Source organism: Rhinoraja longicauda, chromosome 15, assembly GCF_053455715.1.
Source record: "Rhinoraja longicauda isolate Sanriku21f chromosome 15, sRhiLon1.1, whole genome shotgun sequence".
Taxonomy (NCBI): Eukaryota; Metazoa; Chordata; class Chondrichthyes; order Rajiformes; family Arhynchobatidae; genus Rhinoraja; species Rhinoraja longicauda.
The window spans coordinates 1,393,305-1,418,769 of NC_135967.1; the positions used below are offsets into that span (position 1 = coordinate 1,393,305).

The following is a 25,465-nucleotide window of genomic DNA, read 5'->3' on the forward strand; positions in this document are numbered from 1 at the left end:
TCATCAGCAGTGCAGCTCCAATTACTCACTGGAGGCACGACGCCATCCGGGACAGAGCAGCCCCTTTGACTGGAATCCCGTCTGCAACCTTCGTCCCTTCCAGTAACTGTAATGTTTGCCATCTACAGAATGCACTCTTTCTGCTCACCTGATGCACCTCCCAAGCCTGTGACCTCCACCAACCAGGCACGCAAACCTCCACCAGGCATGCTCCTCTCCAATCCGCACACCAACACAGCTTTGGAAACATCCTATGGGATCTTCAAATTCTGCAACTCCCTGCCTATCTACACAGTAGAAGTACCTTCACCAGGAGGACTGTAATGGTTCATGAAAGATTCCTAGGAGGTGTAGGAGCTGCTATCGTCTATCTGCTAGCTGCTAACAAGGCCAGCAGCATAATCAAGGACAAGTCGCACCCTGGCCACTCCCTCTTCTCCCAACAGGCAAAAGGTAATAGAAGTGTGAAAACGCACACCTCCAGATTCAGGGACAGTTTCTTCCCAGCTGTTATCAGGTAACTGAACCATCCCACCACAACCAGAGAGCAGTGCTGAACTACTATCTACCTCATTGGTGACCCTCGGACTATCCCGTTTCAGTCTTTGCTGGCTTTACCTTGCACTAAACGTTGTTCCCTTATCATGTATCTATACACTGTAAATGTATCATGTATCATGTATCATGTATCATGTATCATGTATCATGTATCATGTATCATGTATCCATATACTGTAAATGGCTGGATTGTAATCATGTGTCATCCCTTCCCTGACTGGTGAGCACGCAACAAAAACTCTTCACTGTACCTCGGTGCACATGACAATAAACTACACTGAAACTCATCCAGCACCTTCCAAAAGCCAATGTTGGATGGAATATGTATTTTGGCTAGATTCTGAAAAATGAAAAATGAAAATAACATAGATGTGGAAAGGATTAACTCTCCAATGTTATTTTGCTATTTTGATGCATTAATGACAGCTAGCAAGGTACTTAATACAAATAGCCAGGGGGTATTTAAACTGGCCTTCTTGGTCACAGAGGTGAACTGTTGGCTCTGAATGGAGTTCTTTCATCTTGCAGATGGACCACAAGAAGGAAAGATTGGAAAGCAATGCAAGCGATTCTTTTAACTCTTGAGCTAAAAGATTAAAGATCAAAAGGTACAACTATCACTCAGGTTCACACTATCCAAAGAATGGAGATTTGGATCTCTTTGGAGATGAACAAAAGAGGCAGAGTATTTGATAAATGGCTGGATTAGAAACAAACAGATTATATGCATTGTTTGAAGGGTCTGAGGCTAAACGTTACCATCTGTTCAACATGGCAGGGGCCCCATGGCAGAAGTGTCCACGTGGTGGGGCTGGAAACTGGAAGTGTCCTGAGCTCATTCTGCTACCACCATCATCTATCGTACAAGTGATGGCTCCCACTGACTGTCGCCGGAGGCTTGCGCCCTCTTCAGGACAGACGATGACAGTGATGTAACATTTGAAACATGGATGATGGACACGAAACAAGAAGGAGCATGGCAGGGTAGATCCTCTTACATCCAGAGGCAAATAACGTGTGCTGTCATGCCCACAGATAAATGATTTGGAAAAGCACCTATTCCTTTCAGAAACAAAGCTCAATAGGAACTGATCTCTCAGTGGCTGACATGAGAAATTAAATATGACATTAAATCAAAGTTGATTCAGTTGCCAGAAAATGAAGCACACTGAGGATGTTGATAATTGCATACTTGGCCAATAAACTTGTGTTGGAAGTCCCACTCCCAGTCTGACCTTTCTGTCATGGGCCTCCTCCAGTGTCTTAGTGAGGCCCACCGGAAATTGGAGGAACAGCACCTCATATTTCGCTTGGGCAGCTTGCAGCCCAGCAGTATGAACATTGACTTCTCCAACTTTAGATCGTTCCTCTGTCCCTCTCTTCCCCTCCACCTTCCCAGTTCCCCCACTGTCTTCCTGTCTCCACCTATATTCTTTCTTTGTCCTGCCCCCCTGACATCAGTCTGAAGAAGGGTCTCGACCCGAAACGTCACCCATTCCTTCTCTCCCAAGATGCTGCCTGACCTGCTGAGTTACTCCAGCATTTTGTGATGGCCAATAAACTTATTCATTCATTCATTCATTCATTCATTTTACAATTCGGCAAAGTGAGAATCAAGAAAAGGAAGGCTGAATATCAGAATAAACCGGTGAGGAACATAAAAAAATGGGCTTTTGGAACTTCTGGAGGATGTAAAACAGAGAAAGCAAGCAAAGAAAATGACAAGTCCCTTTCAGATAGTGATGAGGGAATTTAGAATGGGAAATAAGGACAGTTCAGAAGAATTAAACAATTCATTATGGCTGCCTTGATGGACAAGGCCCCAAAACATGGCAGATATACCAGACAACCAAGGGTCTAGCATTCAGGATTGAGATGAGAAGAAACATCTTCACTCGGAAGGTGGTGAGTCTTTCGAATTCTCCATCTTGGAGCATTATTGCCTTCATTCAAAACACAGACCGGTAGACCTCTGGATCAGAAAAGCATATCTGAGTCTAGGTAGAGTGCAGGAAAATAACGCTGAGATGGAAGAGCAGCTATGAACTTGATGAGCCATGAAGTAGACACGAGGCTTCGGGTGGCCTGCTCATGCTGCCAATCCCTATGTTTTTAATACATATAACATATAATAACATATAACAACTACAGCATGGAAACAGGCCTGTCCGACCCTACCAGTCCACGCCGACCATTCTCCCTGACCTAGTCTCATCTACCTGCACTCAGACCATAACCCTCCAATCCCCTCCTATCCATATACCTATCCAATTTACTCTTAAATAATAAAATCGAGCCAGCCTCCACCACTTCCACCGGAAGCCCATTCCATACAGCCACAACCCTCTGAGTAAAGAAGTTCCCCCTCATGTTACCCCTAAACCTTTGTCCCTCAATTCTGAAGCTATGTCCCCTTGTTGGAATCTTCCCCACTCTCAAAGGGAAAAGCCTACCCACGTCAACTCTGTCCGTCCCTCTCAAAATTTTAAAAACCTCTATCAAGTCCCCCCTCAACCTTCTACGCTCCAAAGAATAAAGACCCAACCTATTCAACCTCTCTCTGTAGCCTAAGTGCTGAAACCCAGGCAACATTCTAGTAAATCTCCTCTGTACCCTCTCCATTTTGTCGACATCCTTCCTATAATTTGGCGACCAGAACTGCACACCATACTCCAGATTCGGCCTCACCAATGCCCTGTACAATTTCAACATTACATCCCAACTTCTATACTCGATGCTCTGATTTATAAAGGCAAGCATACCAAACGCCTTCTTCACCACCCTATCCACATGAGATTCCACCTTCAGGGAACAATGCACAGTTATTCCCAGATCCCTCTGTTCCACTGCATTCCTCAATTCCCTACCATTTACCCTGTACGTCCTATTTTGATTTGTCCTACCAAAATGCAGCACCTCACACTTATCAGCATTAAACTCCATCTGCCATCTTTCAGCCCACCCTTCCAAAAGGCCCAAGTCTCTCTGTAGACTTTGAAAATCTACCTCACTATCAACTACTCCACCTATCTTAGTATCATCTGCATATTTACTAATCCAATTTGCCACACCATCATCCAGATCATTAATGTAAATGACAAACAACAGTGGACCCAACACAGATCCTTGGGGCACTCCACTAGACACTGGCCTCCAACCTGACATACAATTGTCAACATTTACCCTCTGGTATCTCCCATTCAGCAATTGTTGAATCCATCTTGCAATCTCACTATTAATACCCAACGATTTAACCTTCTTAATCAGTGGGGCAAGTATACAATTCCACACAGCTGGTGTGGACTAAAGTTTTGTGGCTGTACATCATGGGATATTTCATGAAAATAGACGAAAACATTGGGCAGTGCGCACTTAATTCCCAAATGAGGATGCTGTTCCCAACAGGTAGCCTCCAGATGTTCCTGCCTTTGATCTTGTTTGGAAATAAAGGAAGCCAGATTTCCAAAGCTGTGTGAAGCAAGGTGGACCTGTTTCAGATATCCATGAATTATTGCAGAATAAAGAAAGGAATGATAACTTAGTAATTAAATTTGACTCCACAAAAGTTTAGAGGCTCAGCAGGATATCAGCTTGAAGCAACAGTGAAGAAAAAATATATTATCCAGCTAATAAATTATCAGCTCAAAGTATATGACCCATAATTACAGTAGATTCATGGTCTACACTTTACAGTTGCTTGTGTTGCCAACACAATCTTGCTTCTCACAGATGCAAATACTTCCTTACATACCTCACCACTCAGTCCTCCTTCCACACCATAAACCTCACAGAGTACTCCAAATCCAAGACACTCACAGTGGCTCCAAAACTCTTAATTGCGGTCTCTGTTTGCTATGATACATTCACATCGGGATTGGTGCAAGTACTTCCTTAGAATCATAGAGTGATACCGTGTGGAAACAGGACCTTCGGCTCAACTTGGCCACACCGGCCAACAATGTCCCAGCTACACTAGTCCCACATGCCCGCGTTTGGTCCATACCCCTCCAAACCTGTCCTATCCATGTACCTGTGTCTTAAATGTTGGGATAATCCCTGCCTCGACTACCTCCTCTGGCAGCTTGTTCCATACACCCACCACCCTTTGTGTGAAAAAGTTACCCCTCAGATTCCTATTAAATCTTTTCCCCTTCACCTTAAACCCGTGTCCTCTGATCCTCGATTCCCCTACTCTGGGCAAGAGACTCTGTGCATCTACCCCCTCTATTGCTCTTGTGGTTTAATACACCTTCCTTGATTTCCCCTCCAGCATAAACCTCTCTTTCGTACTTTGGCCATTGCCAGTGGGCAGGGCTCCTATCTTCACTCTCAACGATCAATGTTATTTAGCACAAAAATGATTTAAGCCATTTATCGGCTGGACTAGCTCAATCATTTTTGTGACCTGCTCCTCTCCCCATCGTTATTCACGGTTATTGGATTGTCCAGGAAGACAAAAATAATCCCTGACCATGTGCCAGCAGTTGAAACCTCTCCAGTGCACTTGGACAACTTCTGAGAAGGTACCTCTCTCTGCCCAGTCACAATCAGCTGCCAATCGCCTGCTCCACCTCATCACTATTTTCATTTCCTCTGTGGGCCATTTCGCAGTGGAGCTTATCCAAATTCTGCTACCTGAATCCCAGATTTTCCAATTATCTCTCACCACGAAGATGCTACCTGTGACCCACCAACACCTCCATTTTCAAATTCTCATTGCTGCATGATTCAGAATTCCTTCAGGACCCTTCGCCACTTTTGTAACCTCTTCTAACCCTCCGCGATCTCTGCATTCCTTCCCTTGTGGTTTCTATAATACTCCACCACATCGTCATGAGCGAGCGACCAACCATTGTGCCCATGGACTGAAGCTCTCTCCTTAAACCTTTCCAGTTCTTTGCACCTTTTTAAGCGACTTATTAAAACTTGACTAAACAGACCCGGAGTGCTGTAATAACTCAGTGCATCAGGCAGCATCTCTGGAGAAACACCGATAGGCGATGTTTCGGGTCGGGACTCTTATTCAGACTCCTGACCCAACCCAAAACATCGCCTATCCACATTCTGCAGAGGTGCTGTCTGACCTGCTGAGTTAATCGAGCACTTTATGTCTTTTTTTCTGTAAACCAGCATTAGCAGTTTCTTGCGTCTATATATTTCCCTATTTCATCAAATGCATTCATGCTAACAGCCCATTTCTAAAATTCCTATTCTCTGTTTAAGCTTGTCCCTGTAAAGTGCCTTCAGAATCTTGCTGTAATGAAGGTGCTAGATAAATGTTAGTTGTTCCCATTGAATGACTGGCACTGCATTCATAACTCAACTTGTTCTCTAACGCAACTCCAAGTCTCTGCTGAAAATGTCCATTCTCTGGACACAAATGGGAGTCAGAACAGCTAATGCCAGCTGGCTTGCCCCTTCTAGGGCAGTGGACGAGCATGCATCAAAGGGTGGATTTGCTAATTGCTGGTTTCCAGACTGCATCTTTGACTGAAGAAAGGACATGCTGCAGAAGGTCGACACAAGAAGTTGGAGTAACTCAGCGGGCAGACAGCATCTCTGGAGAGAAGGAATGGGTGATATAGAAAATAGGTGCAGGAGGAGGCCATTCGGCCCTTTGAGCCAGCACCACCATTCATTGTGATCTTGGCTGATCATCCACAATCAGTAACCTGTGCCTGCCTTCTCCCTGTATCCCTTGATTCCACCAACCCCTAGAGCTCTATCTAACTCTCTTTTAAATGCATCCAGTGAATTGGCCTCCACTGCCCTCTGTGGCAGAGAATTCCACAAATTCACAACTCTCTGGGTGAAAATGTTTTTTCTCACCTCAGTTTTAAATGGCCTCCCATTTACTCTAAGACTGTGGCCCCTGGTTCTGGACTCCCCCAACATTGGGAACATTTTTCCTGCATTTCCCGCATGGCGTTTCGGTTCGTGACTCTTCTTCAGACTCTGAAGCTGGACATGGAACATGAAGCTGCCGACCACAATAGAAGATACTGCGGTCTGCGCCTACAATCTTCCAATTAGTGCTGATGGTTGTACAAGGCTGCACATCTAATTATTCAGAATAATCAGACCACCTATTTCAACAGTACTCCTCTCGCAGTTAGGCTTAATCAGGATTGAGGCAAGCCCTTCAAGATGACTTGTCCAGTTCTCCAATTTTATTTTGATCGGGATACAAAACGTCACCCGGCCCACATTAGGTCAGCAGAAAGAGAATAAAAGGTGAGTGGAGTTACAACGTGGTCCCTTACCCTCAAGCCCGGAAAACCAGGGATTCCTTTCTCTCCTTTTGCGACAAACACATTTGAAAATCCCTGGAAAAGAAGAGAGTGTGAGGCAGGTTTGCAGGTTGCACAGACAGTACATGCAAATGCTAATGCATCCCGTTAATAACACAAGGAGATAACATTGTTCCCCTCTGTGCAGACCGCAATGTATTATTGAGGAGGCACAGGCCTCCTACTTCACGGGCTATCCTTGATCGGACTATCCTTGATCGGACTTTGTTGGTTTAACCTCGTGGAGTGGTGCGTGTGACCTTTCCTGGAGACCGGCCCGGCGCTTCATGCCGCGGGGGCGGTGCGGACTTTAACATCGCGGAGCTTGTGATCCCTTGCCGGGGATCGACGGTGGAGAGCTTCAACCGCGGGGCCTGTGGAGAAGAGGCCGACTCGGGAGCTCCGTGCCGCGGAGAGTTTCAACCGTCCCGACGCCGGAGTTCCGATCGTCCCGACGCGAGGACCTCGGACAGTCGGCAGCGGCGACTGTGGACGGTTCAACAGCCCCGACCGCGGGTGAACAAAGAGGAAGATGAGTGAACTTTATTACCTTCCATCACAGTGAGGAATGTGGAATCCACTGTGGTGGATGTTTATGTTAAATGTTATTTTATGTGGCTGTGTGTCTTGTTGCTTTTCACTTAGTATGGCTGTGTGGCAACTCAAATTTCTCTGTACCTTAATTAGTACATGTGATATTAATTGAGTCTTGAATCTTGTACTAAACATGATTCGCTTATCATGTATCTGTACACTGTAAATGGCTCGATTGTAATCATGTATTGTGTTTCCGCTGGCTGGAGAGCATGCAACATAAGCTTTTCACTGTACCTCGGCACACGTGCCAATAAACTAAACTAAACTAAACTAAACCAAACGGGCCTTACCCAATCTCTATACAATGAGGAAGAGCATCCCTGATTGATCCACACTTAAACAACATGATCAGTGACCGTTCTTTCAGTGCACTGGATGATTAACGGTACATAGTGTTGTGGTCATTCTGACAGTGCAGCTTCGTAGCAAACACATGTCATATCTTTCTATTGGGCCATTCCCCACTTCCTCCTGATGGCCTTCAATCAGTGAAACACTGACAGACATCAGGAGGAGTGCACATATCTCCTTTTTATAATACTGTAATTCATTAATTACAGACTTGTTCAAAGCATTTAAAATGCTGCAATCTTAGTCTTGAGCTTGAGTTTAGTTTATTGTCGTGTGTACCAAAGTACCGTCAAAATCTTTGGTTGCGTGGTTATTGGTCAGCGGAAAGACAATGCATGATTACAATCGAGTCATTCACAATGTGGAGGGAGATTTAAAAGAGTGGAACGACTGTAATGTGTGATTGCAGATCCACTCCTGGGCCCAGCACACCAAGAGTCACCTGGCCTGGGCGCCATCTTGAGCACATGTGTTGCCAATTTGTATTATATCTAGAGTGGCATGGGGTTTTCTAACAGAGGACAGTAAAGATATAATGCAGGGAGCAGACATTTGTCACTTGTACATCAATGGGGATAGATACAAAAAGCTCGAGTAACTCAATGGGTCAGACAGCATCTCTGGAGAAAAGGATTGGGTGATGTTTCAGGTCCAGAACCTCCTTCAGACCCTTCTACTTGACCCGAAATGTTACCCATTCCTTTCCTCTAGAGATGCTATCTGACCGGCTGAGTTACTCCAGCTTTTTGTGTCTACTTTAGATGTAGAGGGCAAGTGATTAAACAGAGAGCCGTGGGTATCTGGAGCACGCAGCCGGGGGGTGGTGATGGTGGTGGAGATGGTGGTGGTGGTGGTAGTGATGGTGATGGTGGTGGTGATGGTGGTGGTGATGGTGGTGGTGATGGTGGTGGTGGTGGTGGTGGTGGAGGTGGTGGTGATGGTGATAGTGGTGGTGGTGATGGTGGAGGTGGTGGTGGTGGTGGTGGAGGTGGTGGTGGTGGTGGAGGTGGTGGTGGTGGTGGTGGTGGTGGTGGTGATGGTGGAGGTGGTGGTGGAGGTGGTGGTGGTGGTGATGGTGGTGGTGGTGGTGATGGTGGTGGTGGAGGTGGTGGTGATGGTGGTGGTGGTGATGGTGGTGGTGGTGTTGGTGGAGGTGGTGGTGATGGTGGTGGTGGTGGTGGTGGGGATGGTGGTGGGGATGGTGGTGGTGATGGTGGTGGTGGTGGGGATGGTGGTGGTGGTGGTGGGGATGGTGGTGGTGGTGGTGGGGATGGTGGTGGTGGTGGGGATGGTGGTGGTGAGGGGTACCTGGAGCAGGCTGCCAGGGGTGGTGATGGTGGAGGTGGTGGTGATGGTGGTGGTGGTGATGGTGGTGGTGGTGATGGTGGTGGTGGTGATGATGGTGGAGGTGGTGGTGATGGTGGTGGTGGTGGTGGGGATGGTGGTGGTGGTGGTGGGGATGGTGGTGGTGGTGGTGGGGATGGTGGTGGTGATGGTGGAGGTGGTGGTGATGGTGGTGGTGGTGGTGGGGATGGTGGTGATGGTGGTGGTGGTGGTGGGGATGGTGGTGGGGATGGTGGGGATGGTGGTGGGGATGGTGGTGGTGGTGGTGGGGATGGTGGTGGTGGTGGTGGTGGTGGTGGTGGTGGGGATGGTGGTGGTGGTGGTGGGGATGGTGGTGGTGTTGATGGGTATCTGGAGCACACTGCCAAGGGTGGTGGTGTAGGTGGATACGATAGGTACAGCAATGAAGAGGCTTTTGGATAGGCAGATGGATATGCAGGGAATGAAGGGGTATGGATCATGTTTAGGGAGAGGAGAGCAGTTTAACTTGACATCGTGTTCGGAATCAACAAGGAAGTAGGAGCGTGATCGCCCCGACGAGGAAGGCCCACCGCCAGCTACGGGAGTCAAGATCGTCCCGTCAACGGAAGGTTAGAGGCCCCCGACCGCTGGAGGACAAAGAAGGGGAGAGATTGAACTTTCTTTCGCCTTCCATCACAGTGAGGAATGTGGAGGAGTCACTGTGGTGGATGTTCATGTTAACATGTATTTTACGTGCCCTGTTGCTTTTTATTGGTGTGACTGTATGGCAAATGAAATTCCTCGTATGTTGCAAAACATACTTGGCTAATAAAGTATGATTGTGAATGTGATTGTGAATGTGAATGTGATTGTGGCTGTGATTGTGATTGTGAATGTGACTGTGATTGTGAATGTGATTGTGAATGTGATTGTGATTGTGAATGTGACTGTGATTGTGATTGTGAATGTGACTGTGATTGTGATTGTGAATGTGATTGTGACTGTGATTGTGAATGTGACTGTGATTGTGACTGTGATCGTGATCGTGATCGTGAATGTGATTGTGAATGTGATTGTGACTGTGACTGTGATTGTGATTGTGAATGTGATTGTGAATGTGAATGTGATTGTGATTGTGATTGTGATTGTGATTGTGAAAGTGATTGTGAATGTGATTGTGATCGTGATTGTCACATTGTGGGCCAAATGGCCTGTGTCTGTGCTTTACTGTTGGATGTTCAAACCTCATTTTGCTGACTGGGGAATAATGGGTTGATTGGATGAAGTGTCCAGGAGCTGTAACTGTAAACCAGGAGACCACAGCAAAGGGATTGTAAATCATCCCAGCAGAAGCACTCGCATCTCCCACTCTAAGAGCCACTCTAGATAGATATCACAGTTGCATGCCTCACTTGTAAGAAAAAGGCGCATTACCGGTGGGCCACGTAATCCGGGAATTCCAGGGGAGCCAGGAAATCCTTTTGTGCCCTGTGAGGGAAGAGAACAAGGAGCCACATCACAAGGTGATTAGTTAGATCATCTCTAAAATACCATTGCATGGAAAATCCGACGTAAAGAATGTTTTAGGAGATCTTACACCACTAGCCCCCTTTTAAAATAGATCTCGGGTCATCTATTGGTAATATTAAAGCATTGGTGCCAAAATGTTCATTCAGAAGAACACATTTCATGCAGTAATTGATGAAAGTACATATTGTGTGCTGCTCTGAATTCCCCTTTTCAAAACCTTCTCACTCCCACTACCGCCGCTGGACCTGTAACACGGAACATTATTTGGTCCCAGGTATTCTCCCATTTTGTAGAGACATCAAATATTGCATGTCATTGAACAATACACAAGCTTCCATGAGTTAACCATGGCTTGTGCGTCTCATTACAAATTTCAACACAGTAGTGATAAAGCTTCACCTTCCTTCTCTCTCAGTGAATCGGCGAATTCACTGGGTGCTTGATTTCAGCTAATGCCTGTGCATTTTCCCATCCAACATAACCATTCTAATAGCAGCAAAATGACCACACATTCAGGAGAGGCCATCTTCATTCAGGACATAATTTGGATCTGCAAGACTCGCGCAAAAATTTGGCGCTGTCTTGGTAAAATTATGGTTTCTTATATCCTGCTTTTCGTTGCTATTTCTCAGCTTGTAATCATCTCTTCTCACTTTAGGCTCCCTTATCTACAACTCCAACTGATCTCACACAGACCTGACTCTTACTAATTTAAATCGCTTTAATAGGAGCAAAGCTAGACCATTCGGCCCATCGTCTACTCCGCCATTCAATCATGGCTGATCTATCTCTCCCTCCTAACCCCATTCTCCTGCCCATAATTCCTGATACCCGTAATAATCAAGAATCTATCTATTTTTGCCTTTAAAATATCCATTGACTTGGCCTTGTGTGGCAAAGAATTCCACAGATTCACCAACCTCTGACTAAAACAATGTCCTCTCGTCTCCTTCCTAAAGAAACGTCCTTTAATTCTGAGGCTATGACATCTGGTCCTTAACTCTCCCACTAGTGGAAACATCCTCTCCTCATCCACTCTATCCAAGCCTCTCACTATTTGATAGGTTTCTTTGAAGTCCCCCCTCATTCTTCTATTCTCCAGCGAGTACAGGCCCAGTGCCTCTCATGCATTTCCATTGGCCATATTCGATCCAGGTAGAAGGGATGTCAATAGACAATAGGTGCAGGAGGAGGCCATTCGGCCCTTCACACCAGCACCGCCATTCACTATGATCATGGCTGATCATCCACAATCAGTACCCCGTTCCTGCCCTCTCCCTATACCCCTTCACTCCGCTATCTTTAAGAGCTCTACCTAACTCACTCTTGAAAGCATCCAGAGAATTGGCCTCCACTGCCTTCTGAGGCAGAGAATTCCACAGATTCACAACTCTCTGGGTTGAAAAAGTTCTTCCTCATCTCCGTTCCAAATGGCCTACCCTTTATTCTTAAGCTGTGGCCCCTGGTTCTGGACTCGCCCAACATTGGGACCATGCAAGGTCAACCCATGAGAAAGTTTGGGAAGTCCCCTTGTCTGAACCCTGCGGCTGGCTTTCAGTCTCACCACTTCCTGCTGTACAGGGTGCATTTCCAAAGGTGACCCATTCCTCGGCCACCCAGTTCCCTGTAGCCAGCAGCTTTGCAATCGACAATCATCAGGGCCATTTAATATCGTGTAATTCCTGGCAGCAGCCGAGCCGACCAGGCAATCCCCATCATACCTGCTGATGTCCTTGTACTCACAGTGAGGATGTTCTGCTCAAGTATCTTAAGAAGCCAAAGGCACCTCTGCACCTGGCCATCTTCAGGTAGCTTCCCATTCGAGAGCCCAGCTGTAGCTTTACTGTGATCAGTCGCTCCACCTCAATGGTCAGTTTATTGCAGTGTTTCATCAAACTCTTTTCCCAATAGCAATACTGCCTCAGAGCGCTGGGTGGAACAGCGTGGAGTTTTGCAACTGAAGGGCGGCTCATTCAGCCCATCATCTCTCTGCACGTCACTGCCTGTACAAGCCTCTTTGCAAGTAACCTTATATCCCCCTGCATCTCTGCATCTCTCTCTCTCTCTCCTTCGTGCACTTGCTCAGTCTCCCCTTTGCATAGAAACATAGAAAATAGGTGCAGGAGGAGGCCATCCAGCCCTTCGAGCCTGTACGCACCGCCATTCATTGTGATCATGGCTGATCATCCACAATCAGTAACCCGTTCCTGCTTTTTCCCCCATATCCCTTGATTCCATTAGCCCTACGAGCTAAATCTAACTCTCTCCTGAAAACATCCAGTGAATTGGCCTCCACTGCCTTCTGTGGCAGAGAATTCCATAGATTTACATCTCTCTGGGTGAAATTTTTTTTCCTTATCTCAGTCCTAAATGGCCTACCCCTTATTCTGAAACCGTGACCCCTGGTTCTGGACTCCCCCAAAGTGGGGAACGTATTTTCCCGCATCTAGCCTGTCCAATCCCTTAAGAATTTTATATGTTTCTATAAGATCCTCTCTCATCCTTCTAAACTCGAGTGAATACAAGCCCAGTCAACCCATTCTTACATCAGATGTCATGTGTGCTATCAGGAGAATGCTGTGGCAGATGGGAAGGTTGCCAATTTTTAAGCAAAGGAAAAATAAATGATCAGTCTGACAGCTCTGCTGAAACTGTGAAATACTATTTTCATCCTCTTTTTTATGGGGCCAGAGGGGCCTTTACTCTTCTACACTCGGCCATGTGTCAGCCCTAAAGGGCCCTGGCTCTCCCTTAGTTAGGCCAGAGAGCCCGCTCTGACTCATTTCCCAAGAAAACCATCATTGCGTTCAAAGGAACTGCATTTGGCTCCCAACGGGTTGAGCACAGGACAGGTTTAATTGCCCTACCGGAAACTCTGATAGGACTGGCAATTATGAAGTGATCATCCTAAATTACTTCAACGAAAATTCATTTTTTCACACTGCCAATGGGGGTTGACATCTCTATAAATCTTTACAGAGTTCCTTGACGAAATGTGATTGGGGCAAGACTTAACAATCCATCCCAAAGATCTTTGCTTAATTCAGCACCAACCTGTTGCTCACACTGAAAGGTATTACCATTAGAAACTCAAAGCAAGGCTCCTGATGTCAGCTGTCTCTCACACTGCCCTAGGCCAATGGGAAGATTAACGCAAAAAAGATTTCATAGAAACATAGAAAATAGGTGCAGGAGGTCATTTGGCCCTTCGAGCCCTTATTAGCTGATCATCCACAATCAGTAACCCGTGCCTGCCTTCTCCCCGTATCCCTTGATTCCGCTAGCCCCTAGAGCTCTATCTAACTCTCTTTTAAATTCATCCAGTGAATTGGCCTCCACTGCCCTCTGTGGCAGAGAATTCCACAAATCCACAACTCTCTGGGTGAAAAAGTTTTTTTCTCACCTCAGTTTTAAATGGCCCCCCCTTTATTCTAAGACTGTGGCCCCTGGTTCTGGACTCCCCCAACATTGGGAACATTGTTCCTGCATCTAGCTTGTCCAGTCCTTTTATAATTTAATATGTATTTTCAAGCAAATGTTTTTGACGGGCCTAACGTTCCACCCATACTTGAATCCACAGATGAAAGGCCAACGTTCTTCAGGCTGTGTGTCAGGCCCGGCTGACCTCCGGAAGGGGGGCTTGATTTCACGGTGACATCTCCTATCCACCCGCACGCCCAGCCACCCTCCGCCATTGTGTACACAAACCTTTTCACCTCTGTCCCCTTTGGGAAATCCGGCTGGTCTAGCAAACTCAAGCGTCCCGGTGGCAGGTGGTGGCCCTGGAGGGCCCGGAAGACCCACGTCTCCCTGGAGTGCAGCAATCGGGAAGGAAGCTTAAATGTCTTTGCACATCATCGGACATAAACAGCACCACCTGTGACAATGGCTGCCCTGGGAAGAAATGAGGCACTGGGCAGTTTGCCGGTCTGGGTAAGGAGGAATGGTCAACCTACTCCCAACTCTACAAGAGGAGTGCTCCCCCACCACTGACAAGGCCTTACTTCCACTGGAAGCCTTCCAGATAGCTTTGTGGGGTCACGGCTCATCTCCAGTTGACACCCAATCCATTGAGGTCAACAGCTCCTGTGTCAATGGTTGGGTGGGAAGCAGTAAGCAGCACTTTTGGAACTCAAATCAGACCCTAAATAGCGTTGGGCCAGTTGCAGGATTCATTAATTACTTTAAGATAGAAAGGACATGTGACCGTAACTCCTAGTTTCCATAAGGAACAGCATCTACCGGCCTCATTTCTTCCCGGATCACCACTGGCTCAGTTCACATCTCGCTCCCAAGTGTTACCTTCTCTCCCATGATTGAGATGTTTAATCCAGGCCCTGAGACCAGAGGGATAGTTCCTGGTGGGCCAGAGGGGCCAGGAAGGCCTACATCACCCTGAGATCAGGGACGGGAGGAGGGAAGAGGGGGAGGAAGGGGAGTGGAAAAGGTTAGTTAAGGTTAGTATCAGAAACAGTCCCAGTGCATTACAGACCAAAGTAACAATTCCCAAAGTCACCTCCCCACCACCAGAAGAGGAAACAAAACACTGTTGAAAGCAAACCCAGCAACAAGCCCACAGGGTTACGGAAGGGAAGCCAGAGGGTTAGAAGCTCAGAGGAAGACCGACTTTGTGCCAGGGTGATGTGCCCACATAAGGTGGCCCAGGTTGGTAAAATCATGGTCCACACCGTGACTCCTGGCACAATGACGGGATTGGTTCTGTGTGATGGCACAAAGTTCCGAAGCACACTCAGAGATTGGCGATGAAAGGAGTCATGCATTAAATGAGCCAGTGGTCACATTGTCACATTGACCAGACTGTTGGCTTTCACCTGGGCATGAGGGGTGAGAAGGAACCCAAGGGAGAAAGAAGCACAGGTGAGCAATGTACACAGAAGTCAAGGAATCCCAAGTGGAGCAAATAGTGAGAAATTTCTCCTTGTCATATACCCTCGAAAGAATTTATCAAATGTTTCCACAAGCAACATTTGAAAAATTAAGGTTAATACACAGGTTAATTGTGTTGGTATAGGGATCGGCTTCACCGGTTGAGCAGTTTTCGGTGGGCCAGGGGCATTGGTGATCAGAAGGATGAGACCACCATCAAATAGGCAATGCTCTTCACAGGGCGAACGAAGGAAAGGGCAAGGTTCAAAGTGCAGGGTGCCACAAAAAGGTCAAGGGCAATAGGAGACATTGTCATACAATCAGGAATCAGTCATAGGTGGAGAGTTAGAATGTGTGCTGATTGCAGAGGTGAGCGGAATGAGGTGGAGATAAATGGGAGATAGGAACTAGAGTAGAAACGTGGAACTGAGGATGCTGGTTACCACGAAGGACACAAAGTGCTGGAGTAACTCCGAGGATCAGGCAGTGGGGTCATTCTTCAGACCCATCTGTAGACATGCCCTGACCTGAAGCATCACCTATCTACATACCCCACAGATGCAGCCTGACCTGTTGAGTTACTCCAGCACTTGGTGCTTTTTGTTGGGAAACAGAGTGCTGATTCAGGGTGTGCAGAGGTGTGAACATGCGGGAATGTGTGGGGTATAGATGGGTGCTTCAATAAAAGACCTAAAGGGGTGGCGTGGATGTGGGGATTTGCGTTCTGTCTCACGAGGCCAAGCCCTGTGGCTGATGGATACACACGGCATGGGGGATGGAGGCAGGAGAGTTTCGAAGTGCTCAGCATGAGCCAAACCTGCAGAAGCAGAGGCGGTGGGCTGCAGTAGGGGACATTGGCGATTAGGCACACAGCATCTATCATGGAGGTAAGAGCAACACATTTGGGCACAGAGCGTGTGATGTCAATTAAAGCACAATGCATACTACAGGCAGCACGGCGATTTCAGCTTGGCACCTATTGGTCGCTAGGTTCAATAAGCACCAGCAAAGTGCTATTGTAATCCATTTACATCCCAATTTGATACCTTTGCCTTCCCCTTCCATCTCCTGCAGCAGTGACACAGAGGGTTCTGGTGACCACGAACCATCATGTATGGGGCAGATACTTTTTTAGTTTGGAGATACAGCGCGGAAACAGGCCCTTCGGCCCACCGGGTCCGTGCCGACCAGCGATCCCCGCACATTAACACTATCCTACACACACTAGGGACAATTTACATTTATATTGAGCCAATTAACCTATTAGTCTTTGGAGTGTGGGAGGAAACAGAAGATCTCGGAGAAAACCCCCGCAGGTCACGGGGAGAACGTGCAAACTATGTACAGACAGCACCCGTAGTCAGGATCGAACCGGGGACTCTGGCGCTGTGAGGCAGCAGCTCTACCCGCTGCGCCACCGTGCCGCACAATACTGGAGGGGTTGGGGGGAAGACAAAGAGGGACTGGCTCCCAACTGAATACAATGTAATTGAAAGAACCATCACTCTGCTGAGTTTTTTTGCTGGCAGTTTCAATTTAAGGAACATTTGGCTGCCCACTGTATTCATAATGTTGTGGTGCTTCACAAGATGCTCCACAAGATTTCATTCCAGGAGGTCAGCCTGGCATTGGTCCGAAATGAGTCACACTCGAAGCCAAGAGCTGCCAAGCCCAATCAGTGGAGCTCGGACACTGTCACACTCAACCTGTTTGAAAGCAGACGAGAATGATGTGAGCTGGAATATCAGTGGAGGCAGGCAGGCAGGCAGTGACCCTGCCTATCGCCAACCACAGCTGTCTATTAAAACCTCTGCAATGTAACAAGAATGCAATGATTCACGTTCCTTAACAGATATCTGCACTTTCAGTATCTTGTGAATTGAGAACTTGGGAGGAAGAAGGAGCAGACTGGGCTTGATGGCCTCTTGATCTTGCTTAGACATTCAGTATGATCATGGCTCACCAGATCTTGGTCTCGGCTTCGCTTGTCTGCCTTATGTTAACCCTTCACTGTTGTATCGACCAAAACGTTGTTGATCTTAGTATTGAATGCGAGATTCAGTGCTTCAGCCTCTACCGGAGAATTGCAAAGACTTATGACTTTCCAACAGAAGAAATATCTCTTCATCAATGTAATAAAGGGGTGTTTTCTTATTCTGCCTCCTTAATACACTTCCCACCCACATCAGGAGACATATGAAACTCCCGAGTCTGTAGTTTGTAGACAGACTGCGAGTGTGGACGGGGCCTCCATACTATGGATCATCTCCTGAGCTGTGACATGTTGCATGACACACGCACTGTAAAGGGTCTTGCAGAGGCCAACCACCTGGCACTAACATTTGCTCGCTATTGGCAAACAGCTGTGTGATGGATGACACGAATATATAAATAAATTCTAGATTCCCCCGTGAAGGGAAACATCATTCAGCTTTTCCTTTGTCAATGTCTTCCTCTGAATCTTATATGTCTTCATGCAATCATCTCTCATTCTTCTAAACCCTATTTGTAATAGGCCCAACAAAAAATCAGTCTGGATCAAGACAAACAAATTAAGTTATCCAATCAATAACACCTCCCTTCATCGTATACACTTATTATCGTTGTTCGTTACAGAAAATGATGGATTACTTATCTGAAGTTTTGCTGATGAGCAAAACTTGATTTTGCCAAAAAGTAACGACTAAAACTGCAAAAAAATAAAAGTCGTTTATCTGATTCTTCTGCAAAGAACAACATTTAAGTCCTATTGGTGGCTGCAATGAGAATTAGCTGACAGCTTCACAGTGCCACTTGCTGGTGGTTTACAGTACTGCAAGTAAAGGAAGTGTACAAATTCCTGGACAGGTTTATCAAAGAAATGTGCAAATCTAACCCACATATTCACAAGGAAACTCTCTTCAATGTTCATTGGGACTAATGGACCAATCAATCTGGCGATGAAGTGGGACAACTATTGCAGCCCTTCACACAGGAGGGAGGTTCTGAGAAAGGTATTTCTAGATCTCTTTCCAGTGCATGTCTCTACACTACCTCACCCCTGACTCTCAGTTTGCAGAAGGGTCTCGACCTGAAATGTCACCTATTCCTTCTCTCCAGAGATGCTGCCTGACCCACTGAGTTACTCCAGCATTTTGTGTCTGTCTTCGGTGTAAACCGGCATCTGCAGTTCCTTCCTACGCAATGACAGTAGAGGCTGAGAAGGCCGGTAGATGGGATTAAAGAGGAGATTTCCTGACATGTAACATCACATTATCCCAGGTTCTGCTCGGAACACATCTGCTACATTGGTCCACATTTGAAGTAGGGTCCACAGTGGAACCCACATTTGAAGTAGGGTCCACAGTGGAACCCACATTTGAAGTAGGGTCCACAGTGGAACCCACATTTGAAGTAGGGTCCACAGTGGAACCCACATTTGAAGTAGGGTCCACAGTGGAACCCACATTTGAAGTAGGGTCCACAGTGGAACCCACATTTGAAGTAGGGTCCACAGTGGAACCCACATTTGAAGTAGGGTCCACAGTGGAACCCACATTTGAAGTAGGGTCCACAGTGGAACCCACATTTGGAGATTACATACTGAAAATGCAGATATTTAATTTCCAATGAATAAAAATATATTTGCTTCAATAGAAAATATTAAACAGAGGAATTTGGCTGGAGTTTCCACCCCTGCCATATTCTTACCTTTCCTCCTTTCTGTCCTTGGAATCCTAATCCCATGTTACCCTGCAATACAATTGTTCTGAAATTTAGAAGAATATACATTCAAAGCCATTGCCTGTGGGCTCTGTGTTCAGTGTGTGTCTGTGGCTCAAGTTGCTCTCTGCAACTACATTATTCAATGCTCCACTTCGCAGTTGAGACCTAAAGTCCTATCCAAGGTTCTAAGGAGAGTAGAACAGCCCAGCAACTCTGCACAGGTGGCTCTGCTGTAGAGTTGCCAACTGTCCCGTATTAGCCGGGACATCCCGTATATTGGGCTAAATTGGTTTGTCCCGTATGGGACCGCCATTGTCCCGTATTAGGTCCAGGGGGGCGCTGTAGGCCCGGACACTATAGGCCCAGGAGCCACCTAACAGAGGTTGCGTAGCAACCCGCCTCCCGGCCGCCATTGGTGGAGCTGGAGCACATGACCGCTGGGTGGGTGAGGTCACGTGGGGCGTGGTGACGTCACCTTTTGTCCCTTATTTGGGAGTGAGGAAGTTGGCAACCGTACTCTGCTGCCTCTTCAAAGGAGATAACATATCTTAGAATCACACAATGCAGAAGCAGGACCTATAGCCCACTTTGTCCGCACTGGCCATCAAATACCACCTATACCAATCCCATTTACCAGCACTGGATCAATAGCCTTCTATGTCCTGGTGACCCAAATACTTATCTAGATAACCGTTGAATGCTGTGAGGAGTTGGCTGCGCCTAACGGCTGCGGCTCTCTGGCAGTCTTGTCTTTTTTTCTTTTTTTTTGTTTGTGTCGGTGTTGGGATGGTTTTGGTTTCTGTTTTTGGCTGTGTATGTGTGGTGGGGGTGTGGGGTGGGGTGGGGTGGGGGGGGGGGGGGCGGGGGGAAACCTTTCTTTTATTAGGTCTCTTCCCCGGGGCGCAGCTTGCCCGCGGGGCCTTCCATCGCCGGCGCAGCTCGGCCGCGGGACATTTCAGTGCCCGGTGCGGCTCGGCCGCGGGACGTTTCAGTGCCCGGTGCGGCTCGGCCGCGGGACGTTACAGTGCCTGGTGCGGCTCGGCCGCGGGACGTTTCAGTGCCCGGTGCGGCTCGGCCGCTGGACTTAACATCGCCCGGTGCGGCCGCGGGACGTTTCAGTGCCCGGTGCGGCCGCTGGACTTAACATCGTCAGCGCTGTTCGGCCGCTGGACTTTTCAGTGCCCGGTGCGGCTCGGCCGCTGGACTTAACATCGCCCGGTGTGGCCGCGGGACGTTTCAGTGCCCGGTGCGGCTCGGCCGCGGGACGTTTCAGTGCCCGGTGCGGCTCGGCCGCGGGATGTTTCAGTGCCCGGTGCGGCTCGGCCACGGGACGTTTCAGTGCCCGGTGCGGCTCGGCCACGGGACGTTTCAGTGCCCGGTGCGGCTCGGCCGCGGGACGTTTCAGTGCCCGGTGCGGCTCGGCCGCGGGACGTTTCAGTGCCCGGTGCGGCTCGGCCGCTGGACTTAACATCGCCCGGTGTGGCCGCGGGACGTTTCGGTGCCCGGTGCAGCTCGGCCGCGGGACGTTTCAGTGCCCGGTGCGGCTCGGCCGCTGGACTTAACATCGCCCGGTGTGGCCGCGGGACGTTTCGGTGCCCGGGGCGGCTCGGCCGGGGGGCCTTCCATCCCCTTGTGGGGGCTGTGCGTGTCGTTTGCCTCGGTAGGGGTCGAGCTGCCTCTCCGTGGGTGCGGGGGGAGGAGAGGGGAAGTTTTGTTGCCTCCTTCACAGTGAGGGGGTGTTTGGAGTCACTGTGATGGATGTTTGTGTTGGGGTCGGGTGTCCTGTGTTCTTTTGTTTTTTGCTGTATTTTGTGTGACTGCTGAAATTTCGCTCGGTGTTGTGCCGAGTGACAATAAAGTGTTGTTATGTTATGTTATGTTATGTTCTGCTTCTACCATCCACCCAGGTAGTGAGTTCAAGATTCCCCACACCAGTTGAGTTAAAAAGGTTATTTCCTCGATTTCCTCTAGACGTCTCACCTCCCACCCTACATGGGGTATACTTTTCTACTATCAACCCTATCAATTCCCACCCCCCCCCTCCCCTTCATAATTTTGCATAGTTCTATCCTTTATCAGGTGTCCCTTTGGCTTGTTCTGCTCCAAGGACAGACAACATACCCAGCCTATCCAGTCTCTCCTGATGAATGAAATGCTCCAACCCAGGAAACATCCTGGTGAATCTCCTCTGCAACTTCTCAGAGCTGTTGCATCCTTCCTATCGTGCAGCAACCAGAACTGTCTACAGTGCAGTGCCCCACGTAAGGCTTAATCAATACGGTGGTAGCCAGAGCCATCGCCTAAGCTGTCGTGCGCCGGGGCAGCAGGGCGAAGGCCGCGGACGCCAACAGGATTAATAAGCTCATCAGGAGGGCTGACTCCATCCTGGGGGTGGTGTTGGATTCATGGGAGGTGGTGTTGGAGGAGAGGATGTTCCTCAAACTGTGGAGCATTAAGGTTTACAACACCACCCACTACTTTAGTATGCTAGGCCAAGTATCTCGTACACCTACTTCATCACCTTATCTACCTATGCTGCCATCTTCAGGAACCCTTGGACATGTGCACCAAGGTTGTCCTGTCCCCCATATTCCCTAGGGCCTCACCAGGCAATGTCTATGTCTTCCCCTTATTAGTTATCCCAAAGTGCAAGGTCTAAATTCCATGTGCCATTGCTCTGCTTGTCTCACCAAATGATTAATAACAGAGAGCCGTGCTTGTGACTGCGGATATCCGGACCAGACCATCCCACACATGGTGACTGACAGCTCACTGAGGCTTCTCCCTGGTGGCATCAAGGCCATCTGCCCAGCACCTGAAGCTGCCCTGGCCTGGATGTCCACCCTTGACCCACAACGTTAGGCCGTACGCAAGAAGAAGAAGAATAACCAAGAAAGCCGAGAACCTACAATAACGTATGACTATCCTCCCGACTATCAACACCGACACCAGTGTTTGTGTCTCTGCAGATTTACTAATCATACATCCGACATTCAATCAAATATTTAACATGAGTGACAAAGAACAAGGATTCAGCACTAGTCCCTGTGGTACGCCACTGGTCACAAGCTCCCACTCACAAAAACCTTCCATATCACTCCCTGGCTCCTAGCACCAATGTGTAAGGCTGCCAATACATGATACGATACGGTACAACCTTATTTATCCCAGGAGGGACATTGATCTGCCAACTAGTCATAAAAACACAAAATACATGAAACATGAAATTAAAATGACGAGTGGAAAGGATTGGGGACGTGCAAAGATTGTGGGGCGGTGGGGAGGGGGGGGGGAGTGGAGACCGTCTACCCCACGACAGAAGGGGCATGGGTTGTACAGTTTGATAGCCACAGAGAAGAAGGATCTCCTGTGGCGTTCTGTGCTGCATCTTGGTGGGAACAGTCTGTTGCTGAAGGTCCTCTTCAGGTTGACCAGTGTGTCATGGAGGGGGTGAGCTGTATTGCCCAAGATGCTCTGCATTGAGGAGCATCCTTCCCTCTAGGACCACCTCCCATGAAGCCAACTGCACCCACAGAACGGATCCAGTCTTCCTGATGAGCTTGTTAATCCTATTGGCATATGCGGCCTTCGCCCTGCTGCCCCAGCACACAACAGCGAAGAAGATGGCTCTGGCCACCACCGATGGTAGAACATCTACAGCATCTTCCTGCAGACGGTGAAGGAGCAGAGCCTTCTCAAAAAGTACAACCGGCTCTGTCCCTTCTTGTACAGGGCTACAGTGTTCCTGGACCAGTCCAGTTTACTGTCCAATAGACAATAGGTGCAGGAGTAGGCCATTCGGCCCTTCGAGCCAGCACCGCCATGTGATGGCCATCCAGAAGATGGCAGCATCCAGTGTCCAGGTGCACTCCAAGGTATTTGTACTCCCTGGTAAGCTGCACTTCAACACCACTGATGGAGACGAGGCAGGGGTGTCTTTCCTAATAATTCAAAACAAACACCAGCAATCACATCGAGTCATCACTAACCTTCAGACCTCGAGATCCTGGTAAACCTGGACGCCCCTGTGGAGAGAGAACCACAGATTAGTGGATTCACATCAATGGAACTCAAGTATTTAACTTAAATGTTGGGTGTTCCCAATTCAGTTGATCAACGGCTTCAGGAAATGTCCATCATTGACCCCACTGGGAATTGCCAAAATCAAGCAGGGAAAGGTCCAGAGCCATTGGATTCACCCATCTCCAGAACTAAGAAAGAATGCTCCTTGCACACACTCAATGCCTGGGCACTCCTCACTAGGGTTGCCAACTGTCCCATATTAGCCGGGACATCCTGTATTTTGGGCAGGCATTGGTTTGTTCCGTACGGGACCGCCCTTGTCCGTATTAGGCCGGGGGGGGGGGGGGGGGGGGGGGGGGCGGTGGGGGACTGTAGGCCTGGAAGCTGTAGGCCCGGACACTGTAGGTCCGGACAGTGTAGGCCCGGACAGTGTAGGCCCGGACACTGTAAGCCCGGACACTGTAAGCCCGGACAGTGTAGGCCCGGACAGTGTAGGCCCGGACAGTGTAGGCCCGGACAGTGTAGGCCCGTACAGTGTAGGCCTGGACAGTGTAGGCCCGGACAGTGTAGGCCCGGACAGTGTAGGCCCGGACAGTGTAGGCTCGGACACTGTAGGCCCGGAGGCCCGGGCTCCGCCTAACAGAGGTTGCATAGCAACTCGCCTCCCGGCCTGGGCGGCCACCATTGGTGAAGCGGGAGCATGTGGCCAGTGGCTGGGTGAGGTTACGTGGGGCGCGGGGCAGTGACATCACCTTGTCCCTTATTTGGGAGTGAGATAGTTGGCACCCCTACTGCTCATTGACTCTAATATTACTGTGAGCTCTACTTCCTGGACAGGAAGGAACGCGGTCCTCTGATGAGGAACGCGGTCCTCCAGAACTGATATTGCCACTAGGGGAAAGCACCATCACATTATCATCACTCAGCAACTGCAGTGCACAGTCCTGTACATCTGAATAAAGAGCGACTGCTCACTGGATCTGCATGCAGTGCTAAATCAACAGTGATTACAGTTAACTTCGGGGTCACAAATAAGCACGGGGTCTGAACGCACAAGAGAAGATCACACTAGATTGCAATACAGCTGGCACACATAGAGTCACAGAGTGATACAGTGTGGAAACAGGCCCTTCATAAAGTCACAGAGTGATACAGTGTGGAAACAGGCCCTTCATAGAGTCATAGAGTGATACAGTGTGGAAACAGGCCCTTCATAGAGTGATACAGTGTGGAAACAGGCCCTTCATAGAGTCACAGAGTGATACAGTGTGGAAACAGGCCCTTCATAGAGTCACAGAGTGATACAGTGTGGAAACAGGCCCTTCGGCCCAACTCGCCCACACCGACCAACAATGTTCCAGCTACCCTAGTCTGCGCTTGGTCCATATCCCTCCAAACCTGTCCTATCCATGTACCTGTCCATTTGTTTCTTAAACGTTGGGATAGTCCCGGCCTCAACTACCTCCTCTGGCAGCTTGTTCCATAAACCCACCACCCTCTGTGTGAAAAAGTTACCCCTCGGATTCCTATTAAATCTTTTCCATTTCACCTTGAACCTATGTCCTCTGGTCCTCAACTCCCCTACTCTGGGTAAAAGACTGTGCATCTACCCGATCTATTCCTCTCATGATTTTGTACACCTCTATAAGATCACCCCTCATCCTCCTACGCTCCATGGAATAGAGACCCAGCCTACTCAACCTCTCCCTATAGCTCACACCCTCTAGTCCTGGCAACATCCTCGTAAATCTTTTCTGAACCCTTTCCAGCTTGACAATATCTTTCCCATAACATGGTGCCCAGAACTGAACACAATATTCTAAATGCGGTCTCACCAACGGATTATACATGTTATTAACTGATATCAGAGGAACAGCAAATGTCGGCCTTAAATCATCTTCATTCCTGGAGATGCAGGCAGACAAACTCAGGGTGATTTTGTGAGCTGACTTACTGGAATTCCAGAAGAGCCTCTGACACCCTCAGGACCAGAGGGCCCAGGAAAACCCAGCGGACCCTGCAAGAGAAAGCAAAGACAAGTCAGCCAGTTCATCCCATAAAGAGTAGGTGGGCCTATCCCCGCTGGAGGTCGGGACGTGCCCCTCACTCAGATGGGCATCGCCTGCTCACAGCATTGAGACTAACAGAAATGTATTCACTCGTTGCATTGTGTTTAGTTTAGTTTAGTTCAGAGATACAGCGTGGAAACAGGCCCTTCG

The 25,465-nt window shown here is 48.4% G+C and overlaps 1 protein-coding gene across 4 annotated transcripts in view; it reads right to left on the minus strand.

Moving 5' to 3' along the window:
• Positions 1–25,465, minus strand: part of col4a6 (collagen, type IV, alpha 6) — a 409,834-nt gene that overhangs the window by 137,949 nt on the left and 246,420 nt on the right. For 3 of the 4 annotated variants that reach the window (XM_078412091.1, XM_078412093.1, XM_078412090.1), the window contains exons 10-15: positions 25,201–25,263; positions 23,213–23,248; positions 19,209–19,250; positions 14,340–14,441; positions 10,536–10,589; positions 6,822–6,884 (exon numbers count right to left, since the gene is read on the minus strand). In XM_078412091.1, coding sequence (XP_078268217.1) covers positions 6,822–6,884; positions 10,536–10,589; positions 14,340–14,441; positions 19,209–19,250; positions 23,213–23,248; positions 25,201–25,263 — 360 coding nt within the window. Of the gene's footprint in view, positions 1–6,821; positions 6,885–10,535; positions 10,590–14,339; positions 14,442–14,933; positions 15,027–19,208; positions 19,251–23,212; positions 23,249–25,200; positions 25,264–25,465 lie in introns of all 4 variants that reach the window. The other variant, XM_078412092.1, reaches the window with a different exon arrangement.